This window comes from Mastacembelus armatus, unplaced genomic scaffold (genome assembly GCF_900324485.2).
Source record: "Mastacembelus armatus unplaced genomic scaffold, fMasArm1.2, whole genome shotgun sequence".
NCBI classification, from domain to species: domain Eukaryota; kingdom Metazoa; phylum Chordata; class Actinopteri; order Synbranchiformes; family Mastacembelidae; genus Mastacembelus; species Mastacembelus armatus.
In genome coordinates this window covers 733,615-757,200 of record NW_022872941.1, presented here as the reverse complement: position 1 = coordinate 757,200, position 23,586 = coordinate 733,615, and the positions used below count along the sequence as shown (strand labels likewise).

General features: G+C 40.8%; 1 protein-coding gene across 1 annotated transcript in view; it reads left to right on the top strand.

The window, feature by feature from the left end:
- npr3 (natriuretic peptide receptor 3) overlaps window positions 1-23,586 on the top strand; it is a 67,923-nt gene that overhangs the window by 29,169 nt on the left and 15,168 nt on the right. The window contains exon 4 of the mRNA XM_026311744.1: window positions 4,266-4,401. Within this exon, the coding sequence (XP_026167529.1) occupies window positions 4,266-4,401 (136 nt within the window). The remainder of the gene's footprint in view (window positions 1-4,265; window positions 4,402-23,586) is intronic.

Below are 23,586 nucleotides of genomic sequence, written 5' to 3'. Positions count from 1 at the left end.
GAAATAAGATTCTCTGGTCTGATGTGACCAAGATTGAACTTTTTGGCGTTAATTCTAAGCGGTATGTGTGGAGAAATCCAGGCACTGCTCATCACCTGCCCAATACAATCCCTACAGTGAAACATGGTGGTGGGAGCATCATGTTGTGGGGGTGTTTTTCAGCTGCAGGGACAGGACGACTGGTTGCAATTGAAGGAAAGATGAATGTGGCCAAGTACAGAGATATCCTGGAAGAAAACCTCTTCCATAGTGCTCAGGACCTCAGACTGGGCCGAAGGTTCACCTTTCAACAGGACAATGACCCTAAGCACACAGCTAAAATAACAAAGGAGTGGTTTCGGAACAACTCTGTGACCGTTCTTGACTGGCCCAGCCAGAGCCCTGACCTAAACCCAATTGAGCATCTCTGGAGAGACCTGAAAATGGCTGTCCACCAACGTTCACCATCCAACCTGACAGAACTGGAGAGGATCTGCAAGGAAGAATGGCAGAGGATCCCCAAATCCAGGTGTGAAAAAGTTGTTGCATCATTCCCAAGAAGACTCATGGCTGTACTAGCTCAAAAGGGTGCTTCTACTCAATACTGAGCACAGGGTCTGAATACTTATGACCATGTGATATTTCAGTTTTTCTTTTTTAATACATTTGCAAAAATTTCTACATTTCTGTTTTTTTCTGTCAAGATGGGGTGCTGAGTGTACATTAATGAGAAATAAAATGAACTTTTTTGATTTTAGCAAATGGCTGCAATGACACAAAGAGTGAAAAATTTAAAGGGGTCTGAATACTTTCCATACCCACTGTATTTATACCAGCCCTGTCACTTTATTCCCTGCTTGATTGTCTTGTCTATCAGTCTGGATGTATTCTTGTGTCACTGCCGGTCTCCTGTCCCTGTGCACCTTCCGTTAAGTCTTTAATTGGTTTGAGTTTTCAATAAAGTCTCTTGCCTGCAACCTTGGGTCCAAGTAAAAATAATTTATAAAACATGACAATTTTTCATGTATTATTGTGTATGGGTACTTTTGCTTACCAAAATCGTACATAAAGTATATTTTTAAAAGTGGTTTGGTATTTTTTCTGAAAATGAGCCCACTAATCATGATTTCTTGTAAAGTACAAAGTAATATGTAAAAAAATGTTTATGTACTAAAGCAGATTTATAATGCAGCTTCCAGTGTATTAAGTGCAACTTAAGTGGTTTCAATTTAACACAGCTTCCAGTATAATGAAATTTAACATTTAAAAAATATACTCAATATACTTTTAGAAAATATACAAAAATATATATATATATTTTGGCACGACTGTGTAACTTCTGAAGTAGGCTACATGTAATTTTGGTATATTCAAAACTACACAGTATTACTAGTACTAATGAGTACAAGCATGGGTAGCCAAGACTAAGAAACAATGGGCACAGGAGAGAACTCGAGCTGTGTGTAGAATGAGTGGAGAACAGAGGAGGTGTCCTAGTGAGTTAGACTATAGCTAATATTGTTCGGTCCTGTTCAACAAGTAATTCAGTTCAGAAAGGATCGAGGCATCCTGCGAGTAATGGTATTATGTATAACAGAAAAATGACCAAAAAAAAAAAAAAAAAAAAAAGAGTAAAATGCAGCAGACAGCACACTGCTATTATGGAGAGACGACTGCATAGGTTGACTCTATCCCTGGTCATCGTTTACTATATAATTTGTATTAGTTTGGGCAAAATATCAATTTTGAGAATGAAGCGCAGATGCAGCTGGAAAATAATGTTTTAATGCACTGAAAATGGCGAAGGAGCATCACAAGTCACTTCAGGAGCAGGCGTTCATTACTTTTGCTGAACTGTAGCAAGCTCATCTTCCGAAAATATTACCAATGACCTATCAGGTAATGTTATGCCTTCCATCTCCCTAAATTTTTTTTTCTGTGACCTTTTGTAAAGCCTACAAGTTCTCATTATAAACATTCTTACTATACTGTGTTGGGTCCTTGATGTGTTGTAGTAACCCTAACTTACCTTTGCTTCAGCTTGCTTGTCATCAATCAGTTTGATGTTTGGCCAGATTACAAGCCTTTGTTGCGAAATTTAGTACTTTTATTTAAAGTAAATAATCTTATTGTAAGTGTAAAATTGTAATACAAAAATAAAATTACATTGCCTTAATTCATCTTATAATAATAATAGTAATGTAAATTAAAAGATATTGTCCTTACAGTTATCATAACTATGACTAGAAGAATAATTTCATCTTTCTGTTAAAAATGTTAGTGGCCCCAAATCAACGCAACCTGAATAAATGATGATTGGCTGAAAAACTAGTTTCAAACTAGTATGCGACACTCTCCAATCTTGGTTAACCCGACAGAACACTAAATACAGACGGCCAGTGCCCGTAGAGGCACGTGTTGCAATTTGTATTTGGAGGTTAGCGACAAATCTGGAGTACAGGTCCACCTCACACCTCTTTGGTGCTGGATTATCAACATGTCACCCAAGAGGTTGTGACTGCCATAAATGTGGTCATGAAGCCTCTGTACAACAAGCATCCCTCCGCAGCAGAGTTCAGACAGGAAATACACGGTTTTTGAGACAAATGGAGAATCTCTCAAGTGGCCGGTGCGATAGATGGAACCCATATCAAGACCAGAGCTCCACCAGACAACTCCTCTTATTGCACCAGAAGGGATTCCATCATTCTACAAGGTGCGGTGGACAACAGAATGAGATTTTGGGACATTAATATTGGGTGACCCAGCAAGATATATGATGTCCGTGTTTTCTCCCTCTCATCGTTGAATGAGCAGGTGCCCTTTTACCTCATTGGACTGAAGTGTTTGAGGGGTTCGACATGCCTCTTTCTTTTGGGTGATTTGGCTTACCCTCTACTAACTTGGCTCATGAAAGCTTACCCAGAAGGAGGAGCAGTAAGACCACAGCAGCTCAACTTCAACCACAGATTAAGCCAAGCCCACATGACAGTGCCTTTGGGTGCCTCAAAGGGACGCTGGCGATGCCTTCTTAAAGAAAATGACACCCACATAACTTTTGTAAGCCGCATTGTTTCTGCTTGCTGTGTGCTGGCATAATTTCTGTGAGGTGCACAAGGAGGCATTTCTGGAGGGAGAAAGAGTTGCAGAAGACGGACCTGTACATGATGAGCAGGGGCACACAAAGCAGCAACATTAGAAATGCACTGCGTAGCTACTTTGCTACAATATGAATGACCAAAGCCCACAAATATTCTCTGTTCAGTATTCAGTATGTTAAAAAAATTATCTCTCATGAATTCATCTTCAGTTATTCTTTCAATTCAATTCAATTCAATTCAATTTTATTTGTATAGTGCCAAATCACAATACAAATCATCTCAAGGCACTTTACAAAAACAAAAAACCCAACAAATCCCTTATGAACAAGCACTTGGCGACAGTTGAGAGGAAAAACTCCTTTAACAAAAGAAAAAACCTCCAGCAGAACCAGGCTCAGTTTGGGCGGCCATCTGCCTTGACCGGTTGGGGTGAGGAGAGAGGATAGAGGAGAGAGTAAAGAACATCAACAATAAACAAATAGACACTGAAGGTTAGTATACAGCTCCAGGACCAGAGACACCTGCAGAAGGTACAGAGAGAGAGGACAGAGAGAGAGCGGGAGAGAGCACAAACTAGGGGAGAGAGAGAGAAAATTTAAATCGTTGTATCATATTCTGTGAATGAGTAAACGATAATTTTCACATCACTTTCAAACAAACACTCTAGGCTACTAGAACCAGTTCTCAAAAGTCTTGCGAACCAATGTTCTGTTTGTGTTTTATGGCTTATTTCAGTGACTTAAAAATTGTAGTTTTTCACTAACCATGCATAAACGCTGTTTTCTCGAAAACACAATCATGGATAAACTTGCCGCTCACATATTATTGTAGCAAAGTTTGTGCTGATTACAGTGTTATCAGACTTTAGCCATTAATGTGTTTAAAAGCAACTGAAAAAAGCACAAATATCAGGGCATGTCAAAAACACCCTTTAAACACCCAAAACACCCTTAGACCCCAGAGGGTTAATGACCCAAATGTTCTGATAGTCACAAGGCACAATGACTAAGCATTTAAAAAAGAATAATCATGATTAAACTGATGAAAAAGAGTAAAATATGGATAAACAATAGATCTCTATTATTGTATTTAAGTTGCTGTGATGGTCATGTAGAGCAGTCAATCATAACTTAGCAGCTGCAATACAATTCCTCTTCCGCTTCATGATTATATGTTCCTTTTCAGGTCAACATATTTGTGGAGGGATTCCATGATGCCATGTTGCTATATGCCATTGCCTTGCATGAAGCCATGCGAAATGGATACAATAAGAAGAATGGTATGAAGATCACCTCACTAATGTGGAACAGAACTTTTGAAGGTAAAACACACTGTGGACACTGAATCAATTCAATTCAATTCAATTCAATTTTATTTGTATAGCGCCAAATCACAATACAAATCATCTCAAGGCACTTTACAAAAACTAAAACCCAACAATTCCCTTATGAGCAAGCACTTGGCGACAGTGGAGAGGAAAAACTCCCTTTAACGGAAGAAAAAACCTCCAGCAGAACCGGGCTCAGTTTGGGCGGCCATCTGCCTCGACCGGTTGGGGTGAGTGGATAGAGCAGAGAGAAAAGAACAGCAACAATAAACAACAAATAGACACTGCAGGTTGGTGGGACCAGTAACTGCACATCAGCGATATACAGCTCCAGGACCAGGGACACCTGCAGAAGGTACAGGTTAGGAGCTCAGTGCACCGATGGTCCTCGGGCAGTCTAGGCCTATAGCAGCATAACTAAATGATGGTTCAGGGTTGCCTGAAGCCAGCCCTAACTATATGCTTTGTCAAAGAGGAAGGTTTTAAGTCTAGCCTTAAAAGTATACAGAGTGTCTGCCTCCTGAACCCAGGCTGGGAGCTGGTTCCATAGGAGAGGAGCTTGATAACTAAAGGCTCTGCCTGCCATTCTGCTTTTGGAAACTCTGGGAACCACAAGTAGACCTGCACTCTGAGAGCGAAGTGGTCTATTGGGAAAATATGGTACTATGTCTTTGAGGTATGAAGGAGCTTGATTATGAAGGGATTTGTATGTGAGAAGAAGGATTTTAAATTCTATTCTATATTTTACAGGGAGCCAATGAAGAGAAGCCAATATAGGAGAAATATGATCTCTCTTGCTAGTTCCTGTCAGTGAGGACTTGATCGGATTTTAAATATCTTAAAACACAATACATTTCATGTATTTCACGTTTTTGTTGTTCCATCCCACAAACATCATTAGGAACAAATAGAGTTGTAAATAGTAACTGATAGCCCAGTTGTATAGATTAGGCTGCTGACATCAGATATAACATCAGCACGGCAAGTATTCTTAATGTCATGGTAGGCTTAATACCTTCTCAAACAGAACATATGACATACCGCTATCATGCAGTATTATAAAGTGTCAATGCACTGTTTGCACTCTAAAATACTTGTGTGGCATGAATGGTTTGTGTGCGTACTATACAATATGACAAAACACAAAACATGCACATAGACAAAAAAGCCAAACAAAGAAAACGTACATGCAGTATTTAGATAACTGTATCACATTAATACACCACCAGGAAATACACAACACTAATGAATCTGACAACATGCAAGCTCTGCAAACACAGGAAATTCACTGTACACAGTTAACTATCAAGAAATCTTCAATAAATAATTCCTGGCTATTTATCTAGTATGCTTATACAGTTTGGTGCAATCCCATACGGATTAGCAATAAATTCTACATTTGGAATCTGTTGGATGAATTTTCTTTTTGGTTAAGTTCTCAGAAACAGTTCTCACGCAACAGTAAGTGAATCATAAAGGCAATACAATCAGAAGTCTTCTTTAATGATTACAGATGTACCTGGGTTTAATCAACACAAGTAGTGAGAAGGTAGAAAGAACAAGTCTTGAGAAACCTTAGGGGAATAACTACAGATAAACAGTGTTTTTTGTATATTTTGCATATACTGTATTATCTTTAAGACACCAAAGTAGCTTTGTGCAGTCTGAAACAAAGTATCATAAAATCTCCTTACAGCTAAGTAGTTATCTTGTCTCATGAATATTTACATTTCAGAGTAAGTTATCTGTGGCTGTAGAACGCCACTTCTTTTCCAGCCTTCGTGATGCCTGCTTTAAGGTATGAATATATGAACTTTACCATGGGGCTAATCTCCTCTGATTCACTAACTTCTTTTTCAGAGGGGCCACAGTATCAAGAGTTTCACGTAGTGAGGCTACAGCACTGTTAACAACACGACCAATTTGGTAGGGAGTAGGATTGAGGCAGCTGCCCTCCACTGTGTTGGCACATGGCATAGATACGGGTCGGATTATTAACATTTTGAGAGAAACCTATTCAATCTAATATTGAATTAAATACAGTGCTGAGACTATTATTTTCAACACCTACGTGAATGTTAAAGTCTCCCACTTATGAAGTCATTTACTAAAAGATTGATATGGTGCTGCTCTGCCGGCAAGAGGAAGGAGGGCTCCTGCTGCAATTGACTGGTTTGGTGATGTTGTGGTTCCCCAGTCTTACGTTTGCTGTCTGCTGGAAAGTCCACGAGCAGTGGCCAGATAACATACGGTGTGACTGAACTGCTTATACTACGGTACAGCAGAATGCCACTGACAACTGGTCTGCTGAACAACTTACCCCGGGAGCTACACCTTCATCCCAGTCCTGGCCCCTGCTGTTGGACGAAAGACAGGAAGAGAGGACACAGAGACAGCATCAGGCAACACGTCAAACGTCAAACAAACTGCCGCCCATGAGTCTCTGCAATCCCCGCTCTCTGAAAAACAAGCTGGATGATCTACACCAGCAGGTTGGAGCTTGCTATGGATTTCGTGAGTCTGGTCTAATGGCTTTTACTGAAATGTGGTTTGGGGAGGACATGCCAGACAATCTTTTGAGGGTTTCTCCCATGTACAAAAGATAAAATGCAACTCAGGTAAAACTAATCTAGACCTGATACTGTTGTGCATTGTGCAAAAGAGGAGCTGCTTTCTCTGCACAAAATGGGATATCTTCTTTGAGGATGCAGGCATTGATAGATAGATAGCTAGATAGATAGATACTTTATTTAATTTAACCCTCTGGGGTCTGAGGGGGTTTTTGGGGCCTGGACAAATTTTGACATGTCCTGACATTTGTGCTTTTTTCAGTGTTTTTTAAACATATTAATGTCTAAAGTCTGATAACACTGTAATCAGCACAAAATTGGCTACAATAATATGTGAGCTTCAAGTTTATACATTATTGTGTTTTTGAGAAAAAAGTGTTTATGCATGGCTAGTGAAAAACTACAATTTTTTACTCACTGAAATAAGACCATAAAACACAAACAGAACATTGGTTCACAAGACTTTGGAGACCAGCATGTTGTAGGCTAAAGTGTTTACTTCAGAGTGCTGTGAATGTCATCTTGTTCACACATTCACAGTAAACAATACACTGATTTAAATTTTCTAAGACACTTTTTGTCCAGAAAGGCCATATGCAAGAGGGTGTGTCTGAGGATGAATAGTCATGTGATTTACCTGAGAACACAAAAGACGCACTGAACGACCAGACAAAGGCGCGCATAATGAGCCTTTCAGTCAATGTAGATGGGACGGATTAGTGCTGTACAATACAACACTGAGGAGCCAAACGATCCTCATTTGAGTTAAAATCAGTGTTTTTACTCTGAGGACAAGCTGAACTATTTGTCTCTGTGAGGAATGTAAGGAGCGCCGCTTCACGTGCGTAACGCGCCATCATCCAAACGGGCCGAAAAAGTGAGTAAATTCTATGATGAAGTTTGATATTTTGTGTCATTTCTCGGGGGCGTGCACATATTTACCTGGTTCACCTGAGATTATTTACATGTGAACAGTGGACAGTGTACAAGGCGGGACTGCATTACCTGTAATGAGGTGAGACAGGAAAAAACGGACTTCTCCTTACGTTCATACGGATTAAATAAAAAGTGATGATTTGTTTTTGACTTGAGAAGAAAACATTTCAAGCCATATAATTCTTATTTTTATGAGCCAAGTATTCGCTGAGATTCTGGTTGTTTTATTTACGCGTCTGTGAAGAGAAATGGCAGAGACAGAAAAGTCCGAGAGCGCACCCTGTCGGCTTTCTTTATTTAAAAAAAGCACAACGTTTTGTTGTTATTATGATGGTATACCACTAAAACTAGACCCTTTACAGATTTGAATGATATACTTCTTTTATCTGTACGATCAGAATTGACGGAGTAATTTAAGTTTGTTTCGGCCTTATCAGAAAAAGATGCGTCAAAACGCGCCGGCGCGTGCGTCGACCCCAGAGGGTTTTAAATTCAGATGTCCTGCAACTGCCATACATTCATAAAAACATCAATAAATAAATCAATTAAAAAAAAATCAATAAATAACATTCAAACAGGACACAAGACAACAGAATGATAGCACAGCCCAACCGGCATCACATGGATTTGTAGTGTATGCGTGTGTGTGTGTGTGTGTGGGGTGTCACAGAGTGTTGAAGAGTCTTATGGCTGTGGGGACAAAAGATCTCCTAAAGCGCTCAGTTCTGCAGCCCAGTGAGAGGAGCCGCCCGCTGTTATTGCTCCTCTGCCTGGAGGCTGTGGAGAGGGTGCCTGCTATTTTTCAAAATAGCCTCATGTTTTCTCAGTGTGGCCTTCTCTGCCACAGTCTTCAGAGTATACAGCTTCCTACCAAGCACTGAGCTATCCAGCCGTTTGGTGTTCTTGTTAGCTTTAAGCGACACCCAGACAATAAACCATACATTACTGAAGGAATCAGGGAATGCGTTAGAAGAAAGAGAGCTGACTTTATTTCTGGTGACTCTGCAGGTGTTCGAGCTGCGCAAAAAGACCTTAATCTCTAACTGAGAGCTGCCCGGTGTTGGTACAAGGAGCGATGATGATGATGATGATGTTCCCATTCTGTCTGACAGGCCACAGCAGGTGAAGTTTAACTCTGTTCTATGAGTTATAGCAGTATGGACCCCAGGGGTGTGGCAGTTTGTCATTTCTGTTTACCTTTTGCTCTGAGCCTAATCAATATATAGTGAAATTTTCTGATAACACCATTCTATTTAGTCTTTTAGACTAAAATTTTAGATTTAAATTTAAATTTTTAGATTAATCAGATGCATTAACGCGTTAACGTTGACAGCCCTACAACTGGCACGCTAAGAGAAAACCCACAGCACACAAAGCACATTAATTTCAGCCCTCTTGAAAATAAGAATATGGGTTTGTTTTTGAAAAGTATTGTGCCGTGTGCACATTTTTTTTAGAAAATGTTTTTTGCCATACTGCCAGCGTTAAGTGCCATTTTGAGACAAAACATGAGAAATCCTTCAAAGATCAGGCGGATAAGGCAGAGTCCATCAGACACGCTGTCTCCAGTTATGAGAAACAAACAAGCACACTTCATGTTTTTACTAGACTTAAAAATAATGCTACTGAAGCAAGCTACTGGACTTGCTCACTGCATTGCGAAACATGTTCACTAATGGAGAGTATATTTATGATGCATTCCTCTCTAGTGCAGAGGTTTTATTTGATGGGTTACTGAAAAAAGAGACTGCTATATCGAGAATCTAGGATATCCCCCTGTCATCTGGAACTGTTCAGAGACGCGTAGAAGAAATGGCAGAAAGCATTAATCAGCAGCAAACAGCTGGACTAAATGATGCAGTGGTGTTTAGTGTTGCACTGAACAAGAGTGTGGACATAAATGACATACCATGCTTGGCAGTCATGGCAAAAAATATAGTGATTTGAATGGAAGAGTGGAACTCTGTTCAATCAACAAAGCAACAAAATGCAATACAACAAAAGGTGAAGGCATTCCCAAGGTATTTCTTGAGCATTTTGAGGAGGGAGGGGTTGATGTCTGAAAAATTTTTGCAATTACAACAGTCGGAGTGAGGGAAGTCCCTTCTCGAGGAAATGGACTGCTCATACAAAGACATTCTTCTCCACTTTCATCTGAAAAGAGGACTTTGAACAACAGTCCAGTACTTTTAGTCCTTAGCCCGGGTGACGCTGATGTTGTCTCTGGTTCAAGAGGCTCCAGCTTACTCCAGCTGGAGTCCACTCCTTTTGAATCTCCCTCAAATTGTTGAATGGGCTTCGTTTCACAGTCCTCTCAAGGCTGCGGTTATCCCTATTGCTTGTGCACCTTTTTCTACCACATTTTTTCCTTCCATTTAATGTTCCATGAATGTGCTTGGATACAGCATTCTGTGAGCAGCCAGCTTCTTTAGCAATGGCCTGTGTCTCACTCTCCTTGTGCAGGGTGTCAATGATTGTATATGTATATGTATGAATGTGTATGGCCATATATTATCCAGAATCCATCTCTCTATCTGTCTCTCTATATATATATATACACTGTATATTCTCAGCCCTCTCAGAAGCCCGATGCAGAGAAAGAGGAGCAAGAACCATCATGGCAGGACAAAGCCCTGCACAGTATGTACCACCGACAGATAGAAGAAGTGGCTCATATCGAAAAGTCCTACCAGTGGCTGGAAAAAGCTGGACTGAAAGACAACACAGAGGCACTAATCGTAGCAGCACAAGAAAAGGCCCTGAGCACAAGCTCGATAGAGGCTGTGGTCTACCACACCAGGCAGGACCCCAGGTGCAGGCTGTGCAAAGATGTCCAGCACATAACAGCAGGTTGTGAGATGCTAGCAGGCAGGGCATACATGGATCGCCATAACCAACTGGCTGGCATAGTGTACAGGAACATCTGTGCCAAGTATGGGCTGGAGGTCCCAAAGTCAAAATGGGACACACCTCCAAAGGTGGTGGAGAATGACCAAGCTAAGATCCTGTGGGACCTCCAGATACAAACCGACAAACAGGTGACGGCTAACCATCCGGACACAGTAGTGGACAAACAGCAGAAAAAAGCCGTAGTGATAGATGTAGCAATCCCAAGGGATAGCAACATCAGAAAGAAGGACCATGAGAAGCTTGAAAAATACCAGGAGCTGAAAGAACAGCTAGAAAAGATGTGGAAGGTGAAGGCAACAGTAGCCCCCGTGGTAATCGGCACCCTTGGGCCTGTGACCCCCAAACTGGGAGAGTGGCACCAACAGGTCCCAGGAACAACATCAGAGCTCTCAGTTCAGAAGAGCGCAATGCTAGGAACAGCTAAGATACTATAAAGAACCCTCAAACTCCCCGGCCTCTAGTAGAGGACCCGAGATTGAGGAAGACACACACACATACCACCCGTAAGGGTGAGAAGGGAAATTTTTATATATATATAAATATATATGATATACATATATATATATCTCAGGTGGGGGTTCGACCCGTTGATCTCCCCATACCGAAGTCAGTGGCCATAACCACTGAGCAATAGAAATACTGGAGTCATACCGCTCGGACATCGCCCAGGTCAACAAGGCCCACGTCAGGTGCTATAGGGGACCAGGGCAACCTGATGAGAAATGGGCTACTGGAACATGACACTCATGGACGAAGGCTGAGAATAGAGAGCTGTTGGAATGCTACTACATGAGTAACCCCAGCGATGGGAGTTACATGAAGAGGATGTGGGACCTCTGGAAACTTCGAAACCCACCATCTATACTAGGGCCAAAACAACTAGTATCTCAGTGTTCCAACATCCGCAAATGGCAACTGCTGTCACAACTGGAGACCGAAGAGATATAACACAAATGCTACGGCAAGGGGGAGCCAGGGTGCTAGGTCAGGGGAGATACAATACCATCCCCACCCAAGATTGGGTACCAAGCCCCAATAACAAGCCCCCACATGCTCAACACAAGAGCAGCTGACCTGAGAGTGAAGATCGTGAGTAAGATGGACACCTGGAACCTCCGTAGCCGGTTACCAAGACTAAGTGAAGTTGTTAGAGTGATAAAATACTTATGTATATTTTGTGTTGAAGAATTGTCATTTTGCAGTTTAAAAGTATGTACAAGCACTACAGGTCTTAAGAGGAAACACATTGTCTCAAGCTTCAGTGTTGTAAGTGATGGTTAAGCACAATGTTACAATAGCAGGATGTGTGCGACCAAGATATGCCTCAGGTCAGCACAATGAATTATCTGAGGAAATGTCATCGGTTGGTAATGTCTGTGCATTCAACTTGTGTGAATAAAAAGCAGAGAAGGGGAAGTATCCGACAGAGTGCTGTGGGAGACTGACGCTGTAAAGTGCAGGCTCTGTCGGTACTCTCCTTGCTGCAAGAAATAAGAAAGACAGCAAACGTTTGCTTAAGAGTGGTGAGTCCTTAGGTAAAGAACCCAACAGAAGTACCCTCTGAAAGTCTACTAGAAGATGTGAATGCAGCATTACGAACAATCCCTACTCTCCCCATCACTGAGACCAACAAGCTGATATACACCACGGCTCTTTGAGATGCTTGGCCACAAAATACAGACCACCACCAAGGAGCAGTATCCTGCATGGAGAAGGAGGTTAGAAGCAAAAATAAGGGCAACACAGAAAGAATATAGCCAACTATCAGAAATGCAGAGAAGTGGGATGAAGTTGGGTAAGAAGTACAGCAAGCTTTCCATACCAGAGGCCCTGGAGACTGCCAGGACGACTCGCAACCCTGGCTACACGCCTGAAGAGGTACACCAGAGAAATAGAAGCAAGGAGAATAAACAAGACGTTCTCCACCGAACCGTCTAAAGTGTACTCTCAGTGGCAGGGTAACAAGATGAGAGCAGCCCAGCCAAGGCTGGAGACTGAACAATATTGGAAAAACAGATGGGAGAAGGGGGCATCACATAATACCAATGCTCACTGGTTGGTGGGCCTGAGAGCAGACCACAACAACCTACCTGAACAGGACCCAGTAACCATCACAATGGCAAATATCCAAAAAAGGGTCTCAAGCACGAAGAACTGGAAAGCACCGTGGCCTGACATGATCCACACCTACTGGCTAAAGAAGCTAACTGCAACCTATGAGCACCTGGCAGCTCAAATGAACCAGCTGCTAATGGAAGGGACTCACCCTGAATGGCTGACTGAAGGCAGAACAGTCCTGATCCTGAAGGACCCCTAAAAGAGAGCAGTCCCATCCAACTACCACCCGATAACCTGCCTCTGCACAATATGGAAGCTCCTGTCACGCATCATAGTGGTTAAGATGAGTAAGCACATGGCTCAATACACGAGTGGGGCCCAGAAAGAAAGACCAGAAGAGCAAAACATCAACTACTTGTAGATAAAGCACTCACTCAAGAATGTAAGAACAGACAGACCAACCTGTGCACTGCCTGGATTGACTACAAGAAAGCCTACGACTCAATGCCTAACACATGGATCCTGGAATGCTTGGAGCTATACAACATCAATAGGACTCTAAGAACCTTCATAAGGAACTCAGTGGGACTGTGGAAAACAACCCTAGTGGTCAATCTCAAGTCAATTGCACAAGTCTCTATCAAGTGCGGCCAGCTACCAAGGAGATGCTCTGTTCCTGCTGCTGTTCTGCATAGGCCTGAACCCCCTCAGCCAGATCATCACTAAGTCTGGCTTCGGATACAGACTACAAAATGGAGCAACCATCAGTCACCTCCTGTACATGGATGACATCAAGCTGTATGCCAGGAGTGAGCGAGACATTGACTCACTGATTGACACCACCAGGATATACAGCAATGACATTGGAATGTCATTCGGACTGTTATTCAGTCCGAATGACATTGGTCAGTGTGGTCAGATGATAACAAAGAGAGGGAAGGTTGTCAGGACTGAAGAAATTGAACTGCCAGAAGGCAGTATAGCGGATGTTGAGGAAAGTTACAGGTATGTTGGTATCCCAGAAGCTGCAAGGAAAGCAGCCACAGCCAAATACCTACAGAGAGTAAGGCGAGTCCTAGGAAGCCAGCTAAATGGGAAGAACAAGGTCCAAACTATCAACACCTACACCCTGCTGGTCATCAGATACCCTGCTGGCAGAATAAGCTGGCCAAAAGAGGAGATAGAGGCCACTGACATCAAGACAAGGAAGCTCCTCATGATGCATGGAGGGCTTCACCCTAAATCCAGCATCCTGAGACTGAGGAAGGTAGGAGGCCGAGAAGTGGTGAGCGTCAGAACCACGTTCCGAGATGAAGCAGCAAAAATCCAGGAAGATGGCCCCGAATGATGGAGTACTTCGTGAATATCTCAGGTGTCTTCCCTTTTTTATTTTTTTATTATTTCGCCCTTTCTTTGGTCGCTATCTCTTAACATACGCTTTGGACTAAAAAGTCTGTTCAAACTTTTAGACGTGCATCTTGGCTTTCTGTATTCCTCCTTTTTGTGAGGTGAAGTTTTCTCAGCTTCTCGTGGGCTGTGCCTGCTTAACCCTCTGGGGTCTGAGGGGGTTTTGGGGGCTTGGACAAATTTTGACATGTCCTGACATTTGTGCTTTTTTCAGTGTCTTTTAAACATATTAATGCCTCAAGTCTGATAACACTGTAATCAGCACAAAATGGGCTACAATAACATGTGAGCAGCAAGTTTATACATGTTATGTTTTTGAGAAAAAAGTGTTTATGCATGGTTAGTGCAAAACTACAATTTTTTAGTCACTGAAATAAGACCATAAAACACAAACAGAACATTGGTTCACAAGACTTTGGAGACCAGCATGTTGTAGGCTAAAGTGTTTACTTCAGAGTGCTGTGAATGTCATCTTGTTCACACATTCACAGTAAACAATACACTGATTTAAATTTTCTAAGACACTTTTTGTCCAGAAAGGCCATATGCAAGAGGGTGTGTCTGAGGATGAATAGTCATGTGATTTACCTGAGAACACAAAAGACGCACTGAACGACCAGACAAAGGCGCGCATAATGAGCCTTTCAGTCAATGTAGATGGGACGGATTAGTGCTGTACAATACAACACAATGAGGAGCCAAACGATCCTCATTTGAGTTACTTCACAGTGTTGCGAAAGTTATCTTGCTCACACATTCACAGTAAACAATAGAGTTAAAATCAGTGTTTTTACTCTGAGGACAAGCAATTTGTCTCTGTGTGGAATATAAGAAGCACTTCTTCATGTCCGTGACACATTTTATGTCATTTCTCGGGGGTGTGCACAGAATTACCTGCTTCACCTGAGATTATTTACATGTGAACAGTGAACAGAGTACAAGGCGGGATCGCATTACCTGTAATGAGGTGAGACAGGAAAAAACGGACTTCTCCTTACGTTCATACGGATTAAATAAAAAGTGATGATTTGTTTTCGACTTAAATTGTTTCACTTAAAAGAAAACATTTCAAGCTTTCTAGCCATATAATTCTTATTTTTATGAGGCAAGTATTCGCTGAGATTCTGGTTGTTTTATTTACGCGTCTGTGAAGAGAAATGGCAGAGACAGAAAAGGCCGAGAGCGCACCCTGTCGGCTTTCTTTATTTAAAAAAGGCACAACGTTTTGTTGTTATTATGATGGTATACCACTAAAACTAGACCCTTTACAGATTTGAATGATATACTTCTTTTATCTGTACGATCAGAATTGATGGAGTAATTTAAGTTTGTTTCGGCCTTAACAGGAAATGATGCATCAAAACGCGCCGGCGCGTGCGTCGACCCCAGAGGGTTAAACACAGTTTAGGAGGAAGTTCTAGTAATTATGGAGATCAACTGAGATTAGTGTAACACAACCAGCACAGCCACGGGTTACTTGCTTGTCCTCTGGTTTACTGAAGCTTGGTCCGTTCCGCTGTGGGCTGGTCCAATTGCAGTCTGTAGGAGAGGGGAGAGTAGAAGTTCTCAGGAGTCTTGGGCTTCGGGCCTTGGTCCGTTCATCACCTTTTCTCACTCTCCTTCTGGCCGCTGCAGGGTCGTCTCATGGAGTTGGTTGATGTGAGATGGTCATCTGGAGGACAGCCACATGCAGGGAGAATGTCTTTGTTTCTCCTTTGCTTGACAGTAAAACAATCTCTACCTCATGGTTCTCCCATAGCTCTCTTTCTGAGTCTTTCTCCTCAAAGCAAGAGCATTTTGAGTCTGGAAATCTCTTAACTTTCTTTGAATCTGTCTGGAACTTTGTCCATTTCTGTTCTCTTCGGGGTGTTCAGTTCCAAGAGTTCATTCTCAAGTCTGCTTCAAATCTCAGTTCTTTGGTTCGGTTCTTGTTCGTTTTCTCTTTTTCTTTCTCAGTTTGGGTGTGTCTGTCTGTGTAATGTGTTCTTGTGCATTGCCGCGCTGGGCGGGGGATTCCATCTGGTTCGTCTTTCATTGCGCATAACACGATGTGATCGGTCCAGGAAGTGCTCCATATTTGGTTCAGTCTCCTGACTGTGATGGGCAGTCTCACTAATCTCTGTGAATCAAGAGATTACCCTATTCTTTAAGTGTTGTAAGTTTTAAGACTGTTTCCTAAGATGGGAACATAATTTCTTTTTTCACCCAGCAAAGTTTAAACACATGACAAACTTAATAACTAATCAGAGTCAATCAGAATAGTTCAGTAAAATGTAACTCTTGTCTGGACACAGTGTAAAATGTGTTCACAGATTTTCCATTAGGCTCCTTTTTTCCCCAGGAGAAGTGGAGGAAGTAAAACACAAAACAGCCCAATTGAACTAATACACCCACACAGCCGGCATTTATTCACATATTTTTAGTATACTCGGCAAACCCAGTTAACTTTTTTTCTTCTGTCCGTTTTTTTTCTTTTAACCATCAGGGTTACAAAATTAACTAAACATGAAAACCTTCAGAGCTCTGAATAAAGAACAAAATAATGTCAATCACGTTCATCTACCCGGGTAGTATGTTTTTGACTTCCCTCAGCTTTATTTTGATGAGGTCACAATGCTTATCTGGAGTTGTAAGCGATGAAAACTGGCATTGTTTAGTCTTCTCGACTGGCCAAAACGTTGCTGCTCCCACACTGCACGTCCTCCCCTTGACCGCAGAATCATCGCCCGCTGGCCTCGTTCAATTTCTCTCACTTTCGAAATCTTTAGTCACCAAGCATGTCAAAAAAAAACCTGAAGATATAGCATCTGAACAGTAGATCTTCCAAATTTACATTTTTAATATATTTTGTCTCTTTAGTTGTTTTTCCTAGCTACCGAAATCTCCTCGCTCTCGCTGCAGCAACAACTCTCTTTTTTTCTACTCCTGATTCAAGGCCAGGGAGACCCGATAGCTTCCAGTTTATTTTTTCATGACTATATTACACTGCCACCTATTGGCCTTCTACAGAAATACCCATTCAACACAGAAATACACAGAATAACAAAATACACAAACTTCACTTTGGTCTTTTTGTTTACTTTACATTTTGAGTGGGTTACATAAACATAAATGAAAGTCAGTAAAACTTCATAATTACAGTGGGTACGGAAAGTATTCAGACCCCTTTAAATTTTTCACTATTTGTGTCATTGCAGACATTTGCCAAAATCAAAAAAGTTCATTTTATTTCTCATTAATGTACACTCAGCACCCCATCTTGACAGAAAAAAACAGAAATGTAGAAATTTTTGCAAATTTATTAAAAAAGAAAAGCTGAAATATCACATGGTCATGTGCACAAAAAGCCCCAAAAACCCCCTCAGACCCCAGAGGGTTAAACCTCAGAATCAAACACAGAATGTAAACTGCAAACAACCTACTGTTAAACTGTTATGTTTTATTCCTTAATTCAGCTGATTTCTCTGATCAGTTCTCCCTCCATTTCCCCATAAATAGCTGAATAAATTTTAAAAAGACAACTGTGACTGGTATTGTTATTTCACACAGTAAATACATCACTGAATCGGGAGAACTCTCACGGCCTGCTCACGGGGCTCTCAAAACAAGCTATAAGGTAGCTGCAGTACATTCAGAACACTGCTGCTCAGGTCCTGACTAGAACCAGGAAGTACAACCACATTACTCCTGTTCTCAGACCTCTGCACTGGCTTCCTGTCACTAAGAGAATACACTTTAAAATAGCAATGCTTTGTGTATAAGTCTCTTCATGGCTCAGCACCACAGTACATCTGACAGGTTGGTGCCATATGAATCATCTCAAACTCTGAGAACATCAGGGACAGGCCTTCTGCTCGTGCTCAGGAATAAACATGGGGAAGCAGCATTTCAGTTTTTTTGCAGCTAAAATCAGGAATAGTCTTCCTGATGATGTTAGACAAGCCTCATCTCTGGTAATGTTTACGACCAAGCTTGCCTGAAGTTTTAGCACACTGACTCATGCGGTCATTGCATTATCAACATATATATCAACCACAGCATCTTATTACAGAGACTGGAGCATGTGATTGGAATCAAAAGAACAGCTTTAAAGTGCTTCCAGTCTTATGTAACACTTTTACCACCTGGCTTGCTATAATGAGGTAATACTATCTAGTATAAGACCCCTTTACTTCAATAACATTATGGTAAAAGAGACATTCCGATGTATAAAAGATCTGTCTAGGGTAAAAGTATGACTTCAACCTTAAATAATGAAAGGCTTCTCTGAAATAATATGAACCAATCAAACATAACTTGAAATGAAATGATTCTTTTGCAGTGTGAGTCTTACAGTACAAATATTAAACATACACAATAACTGCGTTTTAAGTTTTTTTTGTATTATTTAAATGCAAGAATAGTTAACAGAAATTTATACTCCAAAAAGTATTTTTATACCCATTGAAAATGTAAATTAATGGTTTGTCTGTGAGTGCACTCTTAATTTGTTTTATATGCAAGCTTGCAATTAACGTTGGCGCGCGTTGGAGCTCACATCCATTTGGAATTAATCATCGGTAATCCTACCAATCTGGAAAAACCAAATCCCTCACGGTCCAAAGAACAAAGAAAAAGAATGGTATGCAGAATCCACTTCCCTTACTGACTTCTTCAGCGCAGGTGAATGCAGAATCTCCGGCAGCCTCACCGTCTCTCCTCCCGCTTGGCTCCGTGATAATTAATACAGACACGGCGATGCTAATGCTAGCTTAGCTCTTTCAGCTTCGTCCTCGGAACAGTTCAAAATTCACAACCTTGCGGCGCGAGTCGTCCACGAATCCTCCGCTGTCCTTCGGAGCAAGGAGAACTGTCCAGGATAATTTAATCGTGGCTCTAAACACCTTTTTATTCCCTCAGTGTGCACTTACTTCCAGCGAGCATCGCCATCTTCAGCTCACTCGCCTTTCGCTTACTTGTTTCTTCTTCTGCGTATGCGCTTCTGCGTCCATACGTCACACGCCAACACAATAATAATAAAACATATATATATATATATATATATATATATATATATATATACCTGGGTGTTTTTTCTTTTACTGAATTCTCTATATTCATAACATTATGCAAATGCATATTTTAATTTTTTAGTAAAAACATCAAATTATTTTAAATCAAAATGAAATACCCCAAATGCCTTTATGCACTATCATAACGAAATAAACCACATTCTTGTGAATATATCAAACACAAAATATCCTGATATGCTCAATATTCAGGTTATTACACTTATTTATCAGACAGATTCCAATTTGTTCATGTTCATGATGAATCTTTCACACACACACAAGTTAGTTATGGAGTTCCACAAGGTTCTGTGCTAGGACCGATTCTCTTCACCTTATACATGCTTCCCTTGGCAATGTTATTCGGAAACACTATTAACTAGAAGATGCAATTTCAGAAGAAATTGCGCTGGGATTGCTGGGTGCTAAACAGATAAATGCATGGATGAGTCTTTCCAAGCCTGACAGACATGATCCTTTTGATTTTGATGTTTTGGAGATGGTAAAATGCTGGCAATTTTATAGATTTAATGTGGCTGTTAAAATTCAAGTCTGAGCCCATGATTACCCCTAGATTTCTAACCTGATTCTTAGATTATAGAGAAAGAGTCAGCAGTCACTGCTGACAGTTTCTCTTTGTTTCTGTGGCAAAGATGATTAGCCTGATAACAGCACAGTAAGCCCTAACTGATATGTGCTGGGTCCAGGCTGCAATACTGTTAGTCATGGCTCTCTCCAGGAAAAGCCGGGGCCCAGAATGCAAATAGCTGTTTCAATCCCAGTTTTGATAGCTAACAGAAAAAGTTTAGTAAATCTACAGAGAAATAAGATTTACCCAATGCATTCTGCAAATTTATGTATCCCTTTCCAATCACAGTATGTCCCAAAACATGGGGAAAATAATGTTTTTAACACACTAAATTAACACACTTTGGTAGGCAAATCATTTTTAATCAATGCTTTTATTATTAAGCACAAGCTTAATTTTATGTTTTTAACTGAAACATGTTCTGAACAAAGGTGAAACAGAGTTAGTCAAAAAGCGGAATATTAATGAGAAGAGCTGTGCATTATTCTTTCAGGTTTTTGCACCATCACCAACCATGCCATCAGCCCCTGTTGATGATCTTGTAAGCAGTTTCAGTTCCAAAGTTATGACTGTTATTGATTCCATTGCCCCAATTAAGACCAAGGTATTGTCAGCAAGAAAAAAATCACCTTGGAGAAATGTCAGTGGTTAAAATTCAGAAAAGAATATGCAGACAGGCAGAACGCAAGGGGCGAAAAACCAAACTCCAGGTTCATTTCCAGGTACAAACAAAGTCTTTACAACTATAACCAAAAACTAAAAAATGCAAGGCAATCATTTTTTCAGAGGTCAATAGAAACAGCAATAATGCCAGCACATTGTTTTCTGTTGTAGAGACTCACAAACCCAGCAGCCTCTGTTCCTTCTGAACTGCTGTCCAAAAAGTCATGCAATGATTTTGCAGCATTTTTCACAGATAAAATATCAAAGATAAGACAAACTATATCTAGCTGCAGTTCAAGGAACATGACAATATTACCTGTGCCTCCTTGTTCTCGAGTGAATCTAGAACATTTTGATCTCCTTGATAACAGAGCTCTGGCAGAAACGCTTCTACAATTAAAATCTACATCATGCTGCCTTGATATTACCAACAATTTTTTAAAAAAAATGTTTTTAACAGCTTAGCGCCAGATGTATTGCAGATTGTCAATAGTTCTCTTCAGTCAGGGCAGTTTCCCCAGGCCTTAAAAACTGCTGTTATAAAACTGCTTCTTAAAAAGCCTAATCTAGATGCTTCAGCAGTAAGTAACTACAGGCCAATATCAAATCTTCCATTTTTGGGAAAAATAATTGAAAAAGTAGTTTTTCAACAAATTCATAGATTTATGGTGCAGAACAATCTTTTTAATGCACTTCAGTCTGGATTTCGCGCACACCACAGCACTGAGACTGCACTTATTAAAATTTTAAATGATTTACATTTGAATAATGATGAACCCAAAACCTCTGTTTTAGTACTACTGGATCTCAGTGCTGCATTTGACACAGTTGATCATGATGTGCTGCTTGATAGACTAGAAACGTGGGTGGAAGTTACTGGCACAGTGTTAAATTGGTTAAAATCTTACTTACAAAATAGAGACTTTGTCTCACTTGGTAATTACGAGTCTGAGCGAACAAAAATTAAATGTGGGGTTCCTCAAGGGTCTATTCTTGGACCTCTCTTATTCAATATCTACATGCTGCCCCTTGTTCAGATTATGGAATACTACAACATTGACTATCATACCTATGCAGATGACACCCAACTTTATATATCAGTATCATCTCATGATTATTGTCCTCTAATTTCATTATGTGAGTGTATTAATCAAGTCAAAGAATAGATGTGCCAGAATTTTCTCCAGCTCAATACAGACAAGACAGAAGTGATTGTTTTTGACCCCAAAAATGAAAGGTCAAAAGTCATTGCTCACCTTGAGTCCATGTCATTGAAAGCTACAAATCAAGCCAGAAACCTTGGTGTAATCAAAATAGTCAAAATAGAAAGGTACTTGACTAGTACCGGAATGTGTAGCAGTTAATGAATATTTTAGAGAGTTTAGTTCGTTTTTAGGTATTAGACTGTAGCTAGTCTATTGCCAATCTGTAGACGAACTATACAGCAAACACAGCACGACACGCTTGCAATAAGAAGGGATTCACTTACCCGGAAAGAGCCGAAAATTCAGAGAGACATGCACAACCCCCCTTGCAGTTTTATTGCTTGTTTAATACCTTGAACATTGTCATTAAAAAATAATGCAAACTCGTTGCATTTAGATGGTGAAATTAGTTCTGATGGTAATGGAGAAGGAGGGTTTGTTAATCTAAACAAAGCGAGTTTTATTGAACACATGCATCTGCCTAAAAATATCATAATGAACCTGGAGCTTTAATTTACGCCATTTTTGTTTGGCCTTCCTGCACTCCATTTTCTGTGCCCTGACCAAGTCATCATTTCTCCACAGCGCCTTTTGCCTGTTCCTGATCACTTTAACAGGAGCAATAACATCCATGACATATTCTTGAAGTATATGAATTCTATAAATCGTCAACATGAGAAAAAGTGGTATTTTCAAACCTAATCATCTCCATAAACAGTGTCCTGGTGTCGTCATTAATGTGTCTTTTCTGAACAAATGTAGGTCCAGGAGAGCAGAAAGTTCTTTGGCATTTCTGTCACAGACCTTATCCACGTGAACATTAAAATCACCTGTAATAGCTAAACAGTCAAACTCTGTGAAGACAACTGAAAGCATCTCAGTAAAATCATCAATGAAATTTTGGGAACATTGGGGAGGTTGTAAAGGAATATGAAGAGGACAGAGGGAGATCATTTTAGCTTCCTTTTAAAATATACATAGTCTAATGATGAAAACTCCCCAAATGACAGTCTTTGGGTAGCCATATTATCCCTAAAAGAGGCACAGACGCCCCCACCCTTTTTGTTTTCTCGTGTTTCTGATAAATATGTAAAATTAGGTGGGGTGGATTAAATAAGAGCTGCATTTCCTGTCCTGCTGTCTAACCAAGTTTCTGTTAAAAACATAAAATCAAGATTGTAAGAGGAAATAAAATTGATAAACAGGGTCTAACAGGGGTGCTCCACGGAAAGACAGGTGTGAGTGTTGGCCGAGGTGGTAGATCTGATGGAGTTTTAATTGTTTGTTTGCTAGGGGAATGAATTCACTGGCGTTGATGATAATACCCATGACCTTGCCAGGTTAGGAGTAAGGGGCACCATTTTAATTCCTAATTTCACCAAGGTTTCCAAATGATTTGGAAATCCCATTGGTGCAGCTGGGGATGGAATGGACAATGACAAGTCTATAGAGGGTGTGGAGGCAGCTGGAGGTGCCCAGGGCAGGGGAGGGGGCACCAATGGAAGTGCTTTAGAGGGGCGATCCTTGGCTGATGAGGGGTCCATTGCTGGTGAGGTATGAGTGATTCTTCATTCCTCTCTTCTCTCAGAGGAGCCTTTGGCTTTTCATATGACCGTCCAGACCCAGTCTGGTGGTCAATCATAGAAATCCCTTTTCTCTTGCTCCCTTCATTTTCAAACCAGTCAAGTTGAAGGACTACATTGTATTATATAATTCTCATAGTGTTTGTCTGTTTGTCCTCCCCAATCTGACCAGCGATGACATGTTTAGCCGCATGTCGTCATTCCGTCGCT